This window comes from Prionailurus bengalensis, chromosome C2 (assembly GCF_016509475.1).
Source record: "Prionailurus bengalensis isolate Pbe53 chromosome C2, Fcat_Pben_1.1_paternal_pri, whole genome shotgun sequence".
Classification (NCBI taxonomy): Eukaryota; Metazoa; Chordata; class Mammalia; order Carnivora; family Felidae; genus Prionailurus; species Prionailurus bengalensis.
Genome location: NC_057350.1, coordinates 72,527,968 through 72,544,213, shown reverse-complemented (window position 1 = coordinate 72,544,213; position 16,246 = coordinate 72,527,968). Strand labels below are relative to the sequence as shown.

The window sequence follows — 16,246 nt, the reverse complement described above, 5'->3', positions numbered from 1 at the left end:
TTGAGTTTATTTTTGTGAATGGTGTGAGAAAGTGGTCTAGTTTCAACCTTCTGCATGTTGCTGTCCAGTTCTCCCAGCACCATTTGTTAAAGAGCTGTCTTTTTTCCATTGGATGTTCTTTCCTGCTTTGTCAAAGATGAGTTGGCCATACGTTTGTGGGTCTAGTTCTGGGGTTTCTATTCTATTCCATTGGTCTATGTGTCTGTTTTTGTGCCAATACCATGCTGTCTTGATGACAGCTTTGTAGTAGAGGCTAAAGTCTGGGATTGTGATGCCTCCTGCTTTGGTCTTCTTCAAAATTCCTTTGGCTATTCGGGGCCTTTTGTGGTTCCATATGAATTTTAGGATGGCTTGTTCTAGTTTTGAGAAGAATGCTGGTGCAATTTTGATTGGGATTGCATTGAATGTGTAGATAGCTTTGGGTAGTATTGACATTTTGACAATATTTATTTTTCCAATCCATGAGCAGGGAATGTCTTTCCATTTCTTTAAATCTTCTTCAATTTCCTTCATAAGCTTTCTATAGTTTTCAGCATACAGATCCTTTACATCTTTGGTTAGATTTATTCCTAGGTATTTTATGCGTCTTGGTGCAATTGTGAATGGGATCAGTTTCTTTATTTGTCTTTCTGTTGCTTCATTGTTAGTGTATAAGAATGCAACTGATTTCTGTACATTGATTTTGTATCCTGCAACTTTGCTGAATTCATGGATCAGTTCTAGCAGACTTTTGGTGGAGTCTATCGGATTTTCCATGTATAATATCATGTCATCTGCAAAAAGTGAAAGCTTGACTTCATCTTTGCCAATTTTGATGCCTTTGATTTCCTTTTGTCGTCTGATTGCTGATGCTAGAATACAAATCAAAACCACACTCAGGTATCACCTTACGCCAGTCAGAGTGGCCAAAATGAACAAATCAGGAGACTATAGATGCTGGAGAGGATGTGGAGAAACGGGAACCCTCTTGCACTGTTGGTGGGAATGCAAATTGGTGCAGCCGCTCTGGAAAACAGTGTGGAGGTTCCTCAGAAAAATAAAAATAGACCTACCCTATGACCCAGCAATAGCACTGCTAGGAATTTATCCAAGGGATACAGGAGTACTGATGCATAGGGCCACTTGTACCCCAATGTTCATAGCAGCACTCTCAACAATAGCCAAATTATGGAAAGAGCCTAAATGTCCATCAACTGATGAATGGATAAAGAAATTGTGGTTTATATACACAATGGAATATTACGTGGCAATGAGAAAAAATGAAATATGGCCTTTTGTAGCAACGTGGATGGAACTGGAGAGTGTGATGCTAAGTGAAATAAGCCATACAGAGAAAGACAGATACCATATGGGATCCTGAGAAACTGAACAGGAACCCATGGGGGAGGGGAAGGAAAAAAAAAAAAAGAGGTTAGAATGGGAGAGAGCCAAAGCATAAGAGACTGTTAAAAACTGAGAACAAACTGAGGGTTGATGGGGGGTGGGAGGGAGGAGAGGGTGGGTGATGGGTATTGAGGAGGGCACCTTTTGGGATGAGCACTGGGTGTTGTATGGAAACCAATTTGTCAATAAATTTCATAAAAATAAATAAATAAATAAATAGTAATGGTGAGAAAAAAATAAAATAAAATAAAAAATAAAAAAAATAAACTGAAATTCTTTGAAGACAAAAATAAATAAATAAATAAATAATAAATATCATTCTACCATTTGACTGTATTATACTTTGTTGGCGGTTCTCCAGTTTATGGTGTCCCAGCTATTTCCAGGTTTTGGCTCTTATGAATAAAGTTGCTGTTATTAAAAAAAAATTAAAAAGAAAAAAAAAGGGGCGCTTGCTTGGCTCAGTCAGTTGAACGTCCGACATCGGCTCAGGTCATGATCTTGCGGTTGATGAGTTGGAGCCCCGCGTCAGGCTCTGTGCTGATAGCTTGGAGCCTAGAACCTGCTTTGGATTCTGTGTCTGCCTCTCTCTCCGCCCACCCCTGCTTGTGCTGTGTCTCTCTCTGTCTTCCAAAAATGAATAAATATTTTTTAAAAATTAAAAAAAAAAGTTGCTGTGAAGATTCTTATAATAGTTTTTTTTTTTTTGTGGTCATATGTTTTCATTTTTTCTTGGGTAAATACTTAGGAGTAGAATTGCTTAGAGTAGGTATATGCTTAGTTATATAAAAAACTGTCATTTTCCAGAATGGTTGTATTATTGTCTAATACCAGCAACAATGTTTGCAAATTCTGGTTTCTGCACATCTGTCTTAGTCTGGGCTGCTATAACGAAGTATATAGACGAGGTGGCTTAAACAGAAATCTATTTTTTTACAGTTCTGGAAGCTAGGAAGTCTAAGATCAAGTTACTGTCTGAGTTCTTTGTGGGAGCCCTCTTCCTGGTCATGGCTTTACCTGGTGGAAAGCTAGCTAAGTTTATTAGCCTCCTGTAAGGGCACTATTCCCAGTCAGGAGGGGTCTACCCTTCTGACCTAATTACTTCCCAAAGTTTCTACCTCCAAATACTATCTAGTTGGATTAAAGTTTCAACATGGAATTTAGGAGGTGACACGTTTAGTTCATTTACAACATGCTTATCAATATTTGGTGTTACCTATCTAACCGTACTGATAGATTTGTAGTCGTATCTCATTGTAGTTTTAATTAGCATTTTCCTGGTGACTAGTGATGTTGAATCTTCATTGTTTATTGATGATTTATATATCTTCCATTATTAAGTGTCTGTCTGAATTTTTCCCTCAGGTTTATCTTTGTATTATTAAGTTGTAGGAGTTCTTTATATATTTTGGATACCAGTACTTTGCAAGTTGTTTTGTGAATATTTTCTTACAAGCTGTGTCTTGCTTATTCATTTTCTTAATGGTGTCTTCTTGATGAGCTGAAAAAAATTTTTAAAGATTTTATTTATCTATTTTTTAAGGTAAACTCTACACCTAATGTGGGGCTCCACTCACAGCCTTGAGATCAAGAGTTGCATACTGCACTGAATCAACCAGCTAGGTGCCCTGTTGAGCTAAAATTTTTAATTTTCATGAAGTCTAATTAATAAACTTTTCCTTTTATGATTATTACTTTCTGTGTTCTGAAAAACTTTATCTTCTGTAGTAATATAAAAATATTTCTATGTTTTTTCTAAAAGCTTTATAGTTTTAGGGACACCTGGGTGGCTCAGTTGGTTAAGTGTCCAGCTTTGGCTCAGGTCATGATCTCACAGTTCGTGGCCTCAAACCCCACATAGGACTCTGTGCTGACAGCTCAGAGCCTAGAGCCTACTTTGGATTCTGTATCTCCCTCTCTCTGCCCCTCCACCGCTCCTGCTCTGTTTCTCTCTGTCTCTCAAAAATAAATAAACGTTAATAAATAAATAAAAGCTTTATAGTTTTAGCTTTTCTGTTTAGGTCTATGGACCATTCTAAATGTTGTGAATATTGTGTGAGATAGGGGTTGAGGTTAATTTTTTCCTGTGTGAATTTCACTTACTCCTGTACCTTTGTTGAAAAGACTTTTCTTACAAGCCTGTTTGGTTGATTTGTTGATTTTAATGTTAAAATTACACTGTTGAGGGGCACCTAGGTGCTCAGTCAGTCGGTTAAGGGTCCAACTTCAGCACCAGGTCATGATCTCACGATTCATGAGTTCAAGCCCTGGATTGGACTCTGCTGTCAGCGCAGAGCCTGCTTCGGATCCTGTGTCTCCCTCTCTCTCTGCCCCTCTCCCTCTCTATCTCTCTCCCTCTTGCTTTCTCTCTCTCAAAAATAAATAAACATTAGAAAAGTTTTAGAAAAGACTTTATAAGAAAAAAAAATCTCACACTGTTGATTACTGTGGCTATATAGAAAGTCTTGAAGTCACGTAGTGATAATTCTCCAACTTTATAATTATTTTTCATGTTTGGATATTCTAGCTCCTTTCTATTTTCATGTAGATTTTAATCAACCTGTCAGTTTCTACCAAAAGCATAGTGGGAGTTGATTTGGGTTGTGTTGAATTTTTAGATCAGTTTGGGGAGAATTGCAATCTTAACGTAGAGCCCTTGCACCCATGAAAATAGTCTCTTTCTCCCTTTATTTGGGTCTTCTTTAATTTCTCTCAGTAATGTTTTATAGTTTTTCAGTGAGGACAATTTACACATTGTTATAATGTTGAATTGTGTCTCCTCAAAAGATGTGTTGAAGTCCTGGCCCCTAATACTTCAGACCTTATTTGGAAATAGCGTCTATAGAGGTAGTCAAGTTAAGGTCGTTAGTGTGGGTCCTAATCCATTATGACTGGTGTCCTCTCTAAAAGGGGAAATTTGCACACAGAGACAGACACACAGTAAACCCACAGTGAGAACACTGTGTGAAGACAGAGAGTTGGAATGACGCATCTACAAGCCAGTGAACACTGGAGATTGCTGGTAAACCACTAGAAACTAGGAAGAGTCAAGGAACTCTACAGGCTTCAGAGGAAGATTGGCTGAGCAAATTTAATTAGGAGAAGAAAACTTTATTTCCATGAAGATGTAAGCAGAGTCAAATAGAGTGATGAAAAAATATTTGTATAAACAGCTTAATTAATTGTTCGTTAGGTTTATTATGATTTTTGGGTTTGGTCCAGTATTGGACATTCAGTTCTTTGATTAATGTGGATTTTTCTTTCAAAATAAAGAGTATGGGGATAAAATTCCTTTAATGAATCTTGGCTGCTCAGGAAGAACACTCACTGTAAAACAACAATATTAAGTGCAGTGGGAACATTTGAGTGCGTCACAACAGAAATTTGAGTTAACCAAAATTGCATAGTGTTGATAAGTTGGCAAAAATTGACTGTCATAGTCTACTTTTAGCTCATAAAACTGATTTTTTTTCAAATTCGTCATATACTTAGAAACTAAGAAACAGTAAGTAATTGCACCTGGACATTAGAAGCCTATTTTGACAATTTTAATTTGTTGTGTCTTTGGTTGAGAAAGTTACTGATCTCAGTTTAGATTTACCTTGTATACAAATAAGTAAACTTTAAAAGTCTCAGTAGTTCCCTGTTTTTTTTTCCCTCTTTTTGAGAGAGGGAGCATGCACAAGTTGGGGAGGGGCAGAGAGAGCTGACAGCAGACAGCCTGATGTGGGGTTCGAACCTGCAAACCGTGAGATCATGCATGACCTGAGCTGAAGTCAGACACCTAATCGACTGAGCCACCCAGGCACCTCTGTTTTGTTTTGTTTTTTAAATTACAGTTCTCTCTGCTTACTATAGAGTAGTTAAGCATCTTTTGTAAATTGTATGTTTCTTTGTCCATTAATGTAGTGTTTTTTCTTAGTCTGTAAAAGTTCTTGTTATATTCTGGACATTAAATCTCTATTGATTTATGTATTTGCAAATAACTTCTCCCAGTTTGTTGTTTGTTTTTAATTTTGTGATGTTTGTCATCATACAGAAGCATTTAAAAAAATTTAACCAAGTAAATTTGAAGATCTAATTGACTTTATTAAATGATTCATGAATCAGGCAGCATCTCATCTAACCACAGTAGAGAGCTCCACTGAGCTGCAGGAAAGGAAAGGCAGAGAAGAGGCATTAAACAAACAAACAAAAAAACCAGGGATGCCTGGGTGGCTCAGTCGGTTAAGCGTCTGAAATCTGCTTAGGTCATGATTTCACCGTCTATGAGTTCAAGCCCTGTATTGGGCTCTATGCTGACAGCTCAGAGCCTGGAGCCTGCTTCAGATTCTGTGTCTCCCTCTCTCTCTCTGCCCCTCCCCTGCGCGATCTCACGCATGTGCACTCTCTCTCTCTCTCTCTCAATAAAAAATAAACATTAAAAAAATTTTAAAGAACACCACAATTTATTAGCAAGGACTGCAGTGTTTAGGCAAAGTTGTCCTCCTAAGAAGGAAGGGGTCTCTCAGGATACTGCTTACAGGAAATTACAGTTTGGGTAGTTAAAGGTTACTTTTGAGGGGGTTGAAGCTGAAGTTAGGTTAGATATTAAATCTTGATTTACTGATGTGGGGCCTTTAGTGGCTCCATTATGGCTCCTCTGTGTTTTTCTTTTTTCTTTTCTTTTCTTTTTTTTGTGTTTATTCCAAAGCCATTTTACTATTATTTATTTATTTATTATTTATTTATTATTTTATTTTAGAGGAGGGAGAGAGCACACAAGCAGGGAAGAGGGGGAAGAGGGAGAGAGAGAGAGAATCTCAAGCAAGCTCCACACTCAGCGCAGAGCCCCACATGGGTCTTGATCCCACCACCCTGGGATTATGACCTGAGCCAAAGTCGAGTTGGACACTCTACCGACTGAGCCATCCAGGTGCTCTCTGAAAAGCCATTTTAAATCTTTAAGTAAAAATCCAATGTTGCCACACAAGATTAACAATGGATGATTATCCAAGATGGTCTTTATTCTACAAAATGACCACAAAGAGCATGCGACTCTCTAAGCGGAAGGAAACAAGCCATCATTCCGTGGTTTTCTTTTTAACAGAAGTTTTGCTTCTTCTTGTTACTGGGTTTTGTTTTTTTTTTCTTGTTGTTGTTGTAAAATACAGATAACAAAATTTACCATTTTAATTATTTTTAAGTGTACAGTTCAGCAGCATTGAGTACAGTCACATTGGTGTGCAACCATCACCACCATCCATCTCTAGAACTTTTTCATCTTCTCCAATTGAAACTGTACCCATTAAACAATAATTCCCCAATTCCCCCTTCCTCTAACCCCTGGCATCCACCATTCTACTTATGTCAGATTTGAGTACTCCAGGTATCTTGTGTAAGTAACATTATAGTGGGTGTTTGTCCTATTGTGTCTGAGTTATTTCACTTAGCATAGTATCTTCATGGTTCATCCTTGTTATAGCATGTATCAGAATTGGCTTCCATTTTATGACAGTAATATTCTACTGTATGTATTTACCACATTTTATTTATCCATTTATCTGTTGATAAATGCTTGGATTACTTCCACTTTTGGCTGTTGAGAATAATGTTGCCGTGAACATTGGTGTACAAGTATCTGTTCGAGTTCCTGCTTTCAACCGTTTTGACTGTGTACCCAGAAAGGAATTCCTCGGTCCTATGGTAATTCTGTTTAATTCTTTTGAGCAACCACCATATTGTTTTCCATAGGGGCTGTACCATTTTACATTTCCACCAGCAGTGCACCAGGATTTCAGTTTCCCCATCTGCTTGTCAACACTTACTATTTTGTTTTATAATAGCCACCCTACTGGGTATGAAGTGGTATCTCTTTGTGGTTTTGATTTGCATTTCCCTAATGACTAGTGATATTGAGCATCTTTTAATGTGCTTGTTGGCCATTTGCATATTTTTTGGAAAAAAAAATCTGTTGAAGTCCTTTGCCCATGTTTTTAACTGAGCTTGTTTTGTGTTGTTCAGTTGTTGGAGTTCTTTGTATATTCTCTATATTAATGCCTTATCAGATCTATGATTTGCAAATATTTTCCTCCATTCTATGGGTTGTCTTTTAATTTTCATAATATTCTGGCTATTTTTATTCTTTATTAAGTGAACTTCTTTAATGATAAAAGGAAACAGTTTTCCTTTTCCAGTTGCCTACACTTGTTTAATGTTCACCACACCACCGCACATGTGCGCTTATGTGCGCGCATACACACACACACAATTTCTGAGAACTTTGTCATCCACAGGCCAAATTTGGCCCACATCTCTTTTTGTGAATGAAGTGTTTTTAGAACAGAGGCACTGTACTCATCTATGTCAATGATTCCTTTTGCGCTTACAGTGGCAAGAGTTGAATTACTGCAACAAAGGCTGCATTGCCCACAAAGCATAAAATATTTATTATCTTGCCCTTTACAGAAAAAGTGTGCCCACCACCTAAGCTGTCACATCTGATATTACACTACCTCTCTACACATACCGTGTCTCCTTTATTAGAAATGCTATAATTAAAGTGCTGTCCCTCCTGGCTTCTTGCGCTTTGTCTATAACCCCTACTAATTTTTCAGGAGCCTTACACTTCTCTCTCCTGTATTTCCCACTGTATTGTCTCAGATGAATCCTCGTCAGCAGCTAAAATAAGAATTTAGTATATTCTTTGCTACTGGTAATGGAGTTGCATTACTGTTTTTAGTTCCTCTGTTGCAGAATTTGCAAACTACTGGCCTGCAAGCCATGTAAAGGCTACAGACATGTTTTCTGTTACCCATTCAGTGCCAACATGTAAAATTTAGAGATTTTACACTAACATATAGATTTCTGGATTGTCTTGAAAAAATCAGAAAATATAACAAAGACAGACCTAAGTTTCCTGGTGGCAGTAGTCAGCTGGAGTTGAGTAACAGCTGCCCCTGTAAATAAGCAGTTGTGTTCTCTTTTTCTGGATTCAACTCAAGATTATTTTTTCCTTCTTTGCATCTTAGTGTTTCTGTAGTCCTGTAGATTAGTTTGAAATGTCTGATGATTCTTGGTTTTGCTTTCATATTTAAAAATGAGGCCCTAGAATAAAACTCCTTGTGCATACATTGGCATTGGTGACTGGCAGATAATGTTTGAGGTTAAACCTGGCCATTATGCTTTGCTGTCCCTGAGTGCCAAATTTTAGAGGGCTTTGCTCTTGGTCATCACCTCTCATATTAGCTGCACTGGCTCTGTCCAGACAATTTAGTTTCTTTAAAAAATAACTTTTGTTTGTGATATGTACACTTAATATCTAGGAAGAAATGCCTACCAACCAAGTATTCTGATTTAACAGATTATAAACTTTGAATTTCCTGTCCTACACTCATTCATTCTGGTCTCTATTATACGTTGTGGTTTTGAGCCTGAGCTGCCTTTCAGGTATATGGGGCAGGTCTCGCACTTCCAAGGGTTGCATTTTTCTTCATTCTTCTATATAAGTCACCTCTTTTATATCGGCCTCTCATTTTGTAGAAATTTATTAAAGTTTCTTTTTTACTGATGGACCCTTCCCCTAATCTCTTTGATGTTGTAGGATTACTTTTGAAAACTGCTTTCACTGTTATTTTAACAGATTCTAGGACAAGAGTTAAGTATATGTACTTATGTGCCATTTTGAACCAGAAAATCTATGGACTTTTCATATCACATTTTCAGGTTAATATAGGTTTAATGAAAGACCAAAGCTAGCCATAAAGTTCTTTGTTGCCTATAACATTGTTTTCTTCCTTGATCTCTAACAGTTGATGACTATCAGCCAGTTCGCTTATTAAGTAAACCTGGGGAATTGAGAAGAGAATATGAAGAGGAGATAAGCAAGGTAGGTGCTAAATAGTTACCTTTTTTGTTTTTAAGTTTATTTATTTACTTTGAGAGAGAGGGAGGAGCAGAGAGAGAGAATATCCCACACAGGCTCTAGGCTGTCAGCGTGGAGCCCAACATGTGGCTCGATCTTAACAAACCATGAGATCATGACCTGAGCCCAAACCAAGAGTCGGGCATTTAACCAACTGAGCCACCCAGGTGCCCTAAATGGTTATTCTTTTTTGGAAAAATTCTCTGCTGTGTTTTCAAGTTTAGATTTTACATACAGTTTTATGTGCCTATGTAAATAATATATATTGTAATAAAATTAATTTTAGTGTACTTTAAAAGCTTTATTTTTTACATGTTTAAAATAGGTAGAAAGTAGCTTTTATTTATATATAATTGGTACTCTTATGTGATAGTGATTTTTTTTTCATTTTCCCTTCCTTATCTTAAAAATAATTTTTTTTAATATTTATTTTTGTGAAAGAGAGAGCACGTGCGCGTGAGCAGGAGGGGGCAGAGAAAGAGGGAGACACAGAATCTGAAGCAGGCTCCAGGCTCTGAGCTGTCAGCATAGAGCCTGACACGGGGCTTGAACCCATGAACTGCAAGATCCTGACCTGAACCGAAGTCAGATGCTTAACTGACTGAGCCACCCAGGTGCCCCTGAATGTGTAGAATATTAACATGCACCCAAACATAAAAATTACATAAAAGTTACTCTCAGAATAACTCCCTCCTGTATCTTATCCACCCTGTGTCCACCCACCTTGTAGATAACTAATTTTATCACTGGGTAGTTTATCCTTCCTTTGGTATCTTTTATAAGAGTAAACATATATATAACCGCTCATTTATTAAATATTGCATACTATATATTTTCTAATTACATATAGTACTGCAATACTGTGCATGTATATTTTAATATTATTAGAAGTATATCTTCAGGGCAAATTTCTAGATATGAGATTGCCAGGTTAAAAGGTAAATGATATATAGATTTGTTAGAACTGTCAAATTCTCTTTGATTGGGGTACATTTTGTATTCCCAATGAGAGTACCTGTTTAGAAACACACTTGTCAACAGAGTACTGTCAGGCTTTCTTTGGCTCAGGTCATGATCTCACAGTTCATGAGTTTGAGACCCGCATTGGGCTCTGTGCTGAGAGCTCAGAGCCTGTAGCCTGCTTCAGATTCTGTGTCTCCCTTTCTCTTTCTGCCCCTCCCCCACTCTCGTGTGGGCTCTCTCTCTCTCAAAAATAAATAAACGTTAAAAATTGAAAGAATAATAGAGTACTTCAGGCTTTTGAATTTTTGCTAATCTGATGTATGAGAATGGTATTGGCATAGTGTTTCTTTAAAAAAAAGCTTTGTTGAGGTAGAATTTATCTATGGTAAATTTCAGTATAGGAAAATTTATTTATTTTAGGTATGTAGCTCGATAACTTTGCTTAACCCAAGGTCACAAAAATTTCTTCTGGAATTTGTTTTAGTTCTTATGTTTTGATATATAATCAATTCCATTAGTTTTTGAGTATGACATGAGGTGGAGTTGAGATTCATTTTTTACTCATACAGATATTGTATATTCTACCCCCATGTATTGTAACGAGCATCTTTTCCCCAGTAGATTCTCTCTGAACCTTTTAGAATATCAAGTGACTCTAAGTGTGGGGTCAGTTTCCACCAGTGTCAGATTATGTCAGCTCTAGGCTTGAAGCCAGGAGGAGCCGTTTGTCTGATTATGTTCACTCTCCAGTTCCTTCGGTAATTGCTTATCATGCCCAGGTTTTTTGTTTTTCGTTTTTAATGTTTGTTTATTTTTGAGAGAGGAAGGGAAACAAAGCACAAGTGGGGAAGGGCCAGAGAGAGAGGGGAGACACAGAATCCAAAGCAGGCTCCAGGCTCTGAGCTTTCAGCACAGAGCCTGATGCAGGGCTTAAACTCATGAACTGTGAGATCATGACCTGAGCTGAAGTTGACACTTAACCAGCTGAGCCACCCAGGTGCCCCAGTATAATGTCCAGGTCTTAAAGTCGGTTTTTGTTGGAAGATATCTTCTACCAGTGTTTTGCTCTATCATTACTGGAAGCTGGAAGTCCTATTTCAGTGTAGATTTAATTGTTATTTCTCTTATTATGAGAAAGATTATCTTTTCATATAATTAAGGGACATTTTTATAATTTTGGGGGAGTGAAATGTCTGTTCTTGTCTTTTGCCATGCTCTGAGACTGGAGCTTGCTCAAGATTCTCTCCCTCTCTCTGCCCCTCTCCCCAGCTTGTACTCTCTCTCTCTAGAAAAGAAAAAAAGAATTGCTGTTAAGAAGAGAAATATTGCAAGTATAATCAAAAGTTCAGAGAAGTGTTCTTTATTAATTATTTTTTTAAGGTGGAAGCAGAGCGACGAGCCAGTGAGGAAGAAGAAAACAAAGCCAGCGAAGCATACATACAGAGATTATTGGCAGAGGAAGAAGAGGAGGAAAAACAACAGGCAGAAAAGAGGCGAAGAGAGATGGAAGAACAACTGAAAAGTGATGAAGAACTAGCAAGAAAGCTAAGCATTAATATTGTAAGTTTTAGGAGAGTACTTTGAAGTACGTTCCTGTTGCTTTGCGTGGTTTTCAAAGATCTGAGGGAGTTTTTCTGACATTTGCTCTACTTAAAAACAAAACACGTTTTTTTTGTTTTTGTTTTTTTGCATGTTGTTATATATTTGCTCTGATTGAAGTATTCTTCCTGGTATGTTAGTAAATTCAGAATATATAGGAAAGCTTGCTCTCTCCCCTTCCACATCTATATTCCCATTCCTGTTCCATCAGTCTCTTTCCCCAGAGGTTAGCACTATTAACAGTTTATTATTTTTTCTTATTCACCTAAAAAGGATGTATCAAGCACACTGTTCTTTTTGTCTTTTTTCACTTGATATGTCTTAGAGATTTTCTGTAACTACACAGTCTTTTTATTTTTAATTTTTTTAATGTTTATTTTTGAGAAAGAGACACACAGAGTGCAAGTGAGGGAGGGGCAAAGAGAGAGGGAAACAGAATCTGAAGCAGGCTCCAGACTCTGAGCTGTCAGCACAGAGCCCGATGTGGGGCTCAAACTCATGAACTGTGAGATCATGACCTGAAATGAAGTCAGACACTTAACCAACTGACACTGGGGCACCCAGGCGCCCCAGTGTAACTACACAGTCTTATGTAATTTTTTTTTTTAAGAGTGGCAGAATATTCCATTCTATGGATGTAAATCACTTTTTGGGAGTGAAGCACATTAAAGCTTTAAATACTACAGTAGACATGAATTTTATTACCTTGCTGTAGTTAAATTATTGCCTTAGGAAAAATGCATAGAAGAAAAGATGATAAAACCATACTGTAAGACCTGAGGGTACAGTGAGATCTAGTGATTTGAAAGAAGGTGGCAGAATTCATTTGGGGTTCTTTTAAAATACAAATTCCCATACCGTTTCTAAATCTACGGAATCAGAATCTCTGGGGATAGGATTTAGGGAGTACCATTCCCAGAGGCATCTAGGGAAGTCGGATGTGCCTTTGGGTTTCAGAGCCTCTAAAAACAATTCTTCTGCTTTCAAACAACAAATATCCTAAAATATAATTACCAAAAAGAAGTATATCCAGAACTGCGATTTTTTTTTTGAGGCCCACTATTCATAATAATGTACCCAAGTTTTATTTTATTTTTTAAAATGTTTATTAATTTTTGAGAGAGAGCGTGAGTGGAGGAGGGGCAGAGGGTGGGGGACAGAGGATCTGAAGCAGGCTCTGCTGTGACAGCAGAAAGCCTAATGCGGGCCTCAAACTCAGCCGAAGTCAGATACTTCCTGGGCTGAGCCACCCAGGTGCCCTATTAGTGTATCCAAGTTTTAGATTATATACTCTTTTTAATATATTTTTTCTTTTAAAATTATAGTAGAATAGTTTTAAAAATGTACATAATTAGGAAATTAAATAAAAGACATTGACCAGGAGAATAACAAATGAGATCAGTAAGAAAATACATCAAAGAGGAGAATCTGGGGTTATCTTTACCTGTCTTTTAAGAATCTTGTTCTGATCCCTCTTGTTTTTAACAGGGATTGTAAGAGTGGAACTGTCGATATTTTAGAAGAATTCTTGGGGTGCCTGAGTGGCTCTGTCGGTTAAGAATCTGACTTTGGGGGCACCTGGGTGGCTTATTCTGTTAAGCGTCCGACTTCGGCTCAGGTCATGATCTCACGGTTTGTGAGTTCGAGCCCCGCGTCGGGCTCTGTGCTGGCAGCTCAGAGCCTGCTTCAGATTCTGTGTCTCCGTCTCTCTCTGCCCCTCCCCCACTTGTGCTCTGTCTCTCTCTCTCTTTCTCTCTCTCTCTCTCTCTCTGTCTATCAAAAAAATAAATAAAACGTAAAAAAAAAAAAAAAAAGAATCTGACTTCGGCTCAGGTCATGATCTCATGGTTTGGGGGTTCAAGCCCCACATCAGGCTCTGTGCTGATAGCTCAGAGCCTGGAACCTGCTTCAGATTCTGTGTCTCCCTCTGTATCCTTCCCCTGCTCACGCCCTGTCTCTCTGTCTCAAAAATAACATTAAAAAAAATTAAAAAATTCTTGGGTTTACTTGGAAAAGTTTGTGGTCCAAAACCAAATGTCTACCACCACCAATTATATTAATTTTTACAGTAGTGTAGTAAGAATATTATGAGACTGGTAACAGCAAGTAAATATTTATGATATTGGTATGTTCTTAAATCCCCAATGAAATTATCTTTACATAAAATTAGCTTATATTCCAGGCATAGCCACAATTTTCCCCTGTAGATTAAGGTAGCTATAATTATATGAAGCCATTCATTAGAAAAATGGATATTAGTAATATCATGCCCTTTGTGCTTTTAATGTAGAGTAAAAATGCAATTAATGTAGACCAACTTGGATGGATTGAATCTTATTTATACTAATTTTTGCATGGTCACTATTCGAAGGATATGTAGAATTTAAATGTGTGCATAATTCCTGAAAAATTTTGTTGTGGAGTCTGAAGTAGTCAAAATAATAGCTTATTTTATTATAATTTTAAAAATAATATCTGTTATGCTTTTTCTCTTGTTGAAGAACAATTTCTGTGATGGAAGTGTCTTGACTTCTCCCTTGAATTCCAGAAAATCTGATACAGTCACAACCAAGTCTCAAAAGAAGAGTAAGAACAAACAAGCAAACACTGGAGATATTCAGAAGTAAGTGAACATGACTATTTATCAACTATTTATTGATCACTTACTGTATGCTGGTGTTTTTGTTCATATAGTCCACTGATAAATAAAATTCAGTCCATGAAATCTGTGAAAACTCTCCAGATGGTCTCAGATGGTCTGAGATTGATGTAAAGTGAAAATAAGGCTGCTACTCACATAGCTTAGACACCTGGCTAGCACGAAGGGAGGTACGAAGTCTTCTTTATCTTGATTCTTCAGGATTTTCATGTTCCCATTTTCTCAAAATTAACCAGTTGGATTCCCTTTTCTCCTGGTCTAGATTCAGATAAGAAAAAGCTGGTCTTATATAAGGTCATCCTTACTGAAGGAGGTTGTAACTTGGCATCTAGGTCATTCCCCTACCCTCTTTTCCCCAGTCTATGTATTATATTTCTTCCCTGTTATACAAAAAGCATGAGTCAGGTAGTCAGTAGTAGAGTGATTTAGTCTCCTCACAGTGCCCCTCCAGCAGTAGGTAGAGTTGATGATTTTATGAGGATATAAGCTTTCCCATAGTAGTTAACAATTGGAAGAGTTAAAGAACCACAATCTAGACTTTAAAAATAGGGGCACCTGGCTGGCTCAGTTAGTAGAGCATGCAAGTCTTTTGTTTGTTTGTTTTTAGTATTTATTTATTTTTGAGAGAGACAGACAGAGAGCGAGCAGGGGAGGGGCAGAGAGAGAGGGAGACACAGAATCTGAAGCAGGCTCCAGGCTCTGAACTGTCAGCACAGAGCCCGACATAGGGCTCAAACTCACGAACTGTGAGATCATAAACCGAGCCGAAGTCAGACGCTTAACCCACTGAGCCACCCAGGCACCCCTAGAATATGTAAAGAATTCTTAATATAACTTAACAAAAGACAAACATTCCCATTTCAAAATGAGCAAAGGACATGAATGGACATTATTCCAGTGATGTGCATATGGCCAATAAGCATATGAAAAGATGCCCAAGATCGTAAGTCATGCAAATCAAACCACAGTGAGATACCATCTCACATTCACTAGGATGTCTGTAAACCAAAAAAATGAAAATAGTAAGTGTTGGCAAGGATTAGAGAAATTGGAATCGTGTACATTATTGGTGGGAATATAAAATGGTGCGATTTGGCAGTTGCTCAGAAAATTAAACAGAATTACCATATGACCCAGCAGTTCCACTCCTACCCATGTACTCAAAAGAATTGAAAACAGGAATTCAAACAAATACTTATACACAAATGTTTGAGTCAGTACTTCAAACAGCCAAAGGATGGAAACAACACAAATGTCCACTGAGGGATGAATGGATAAACAAAATGTGGTATAATCCATGCAGTGGAATATTATTCAGCCCTTTAAAAGGAGTGACCTACTGATACATGCTGTGACATGAATAAACCTCAGAAACATGCTACATGAAAGAAGCCAGACAAAAAGGGCTGCCTGTTATATGACTTTATTTATATGAAATAGCTAGAGTAGGTAAATCTGTAGAGACAGCAGGTTAAAAGTTGCCAGGGCCTGGGGAAAGCTGGGAATGGGGAGTTACTGCTTAACATATATATGATTTCCTTTGGGGATGATGAAAATGTTTTGGAACTAAATAGAGGTGATGGTTGTAGAACTTTGTGAACATACTAAAACGCCACTGAATTGTATACTTCAAAATGATTAATTTTAGGGGCACCTAGGTGGCTCAGTCGGTTAAGTGTCTGACTTTGACTCGGGTCATGATCTCTCAGTTTGTGGGTTAGAGCCCCACATCGGGCTCT

The 16,246-nt window shown here is 37.7% G+C and overlaps 1 protein-coding gene across 1 annotated transcript in view; it reads left to right on the top strand.

Annotated features, from left to right (window-relative positions):
* The window catches only part of RNF168 (ring finger protein 168), a 41,410-nt gene that overhangs the window by 9,908 nt on the left and 15,256 nt on the right, over nucleotides 1-16,246 (top strand). The window contains exons 3-5 of the mRNA XM_043594473.1: nucleotides 9,174-9,250; nucleotides 11,630-11,809; nucleotides 14,350-14,471. Of these exons, the coding sequence (XP_043450408.1) occupies nucleotides 9,174-9,250; nucleotides 11,630-11,809; nucleotides 14,350-14,471 (379 nt within the window). The remainder of the gene's footprint in view (nucleotides 1-9,173; nucleotides 9,251-11,629; nucleotides 11,810-14,349; nucleotides 14,472-16,246) is intronic.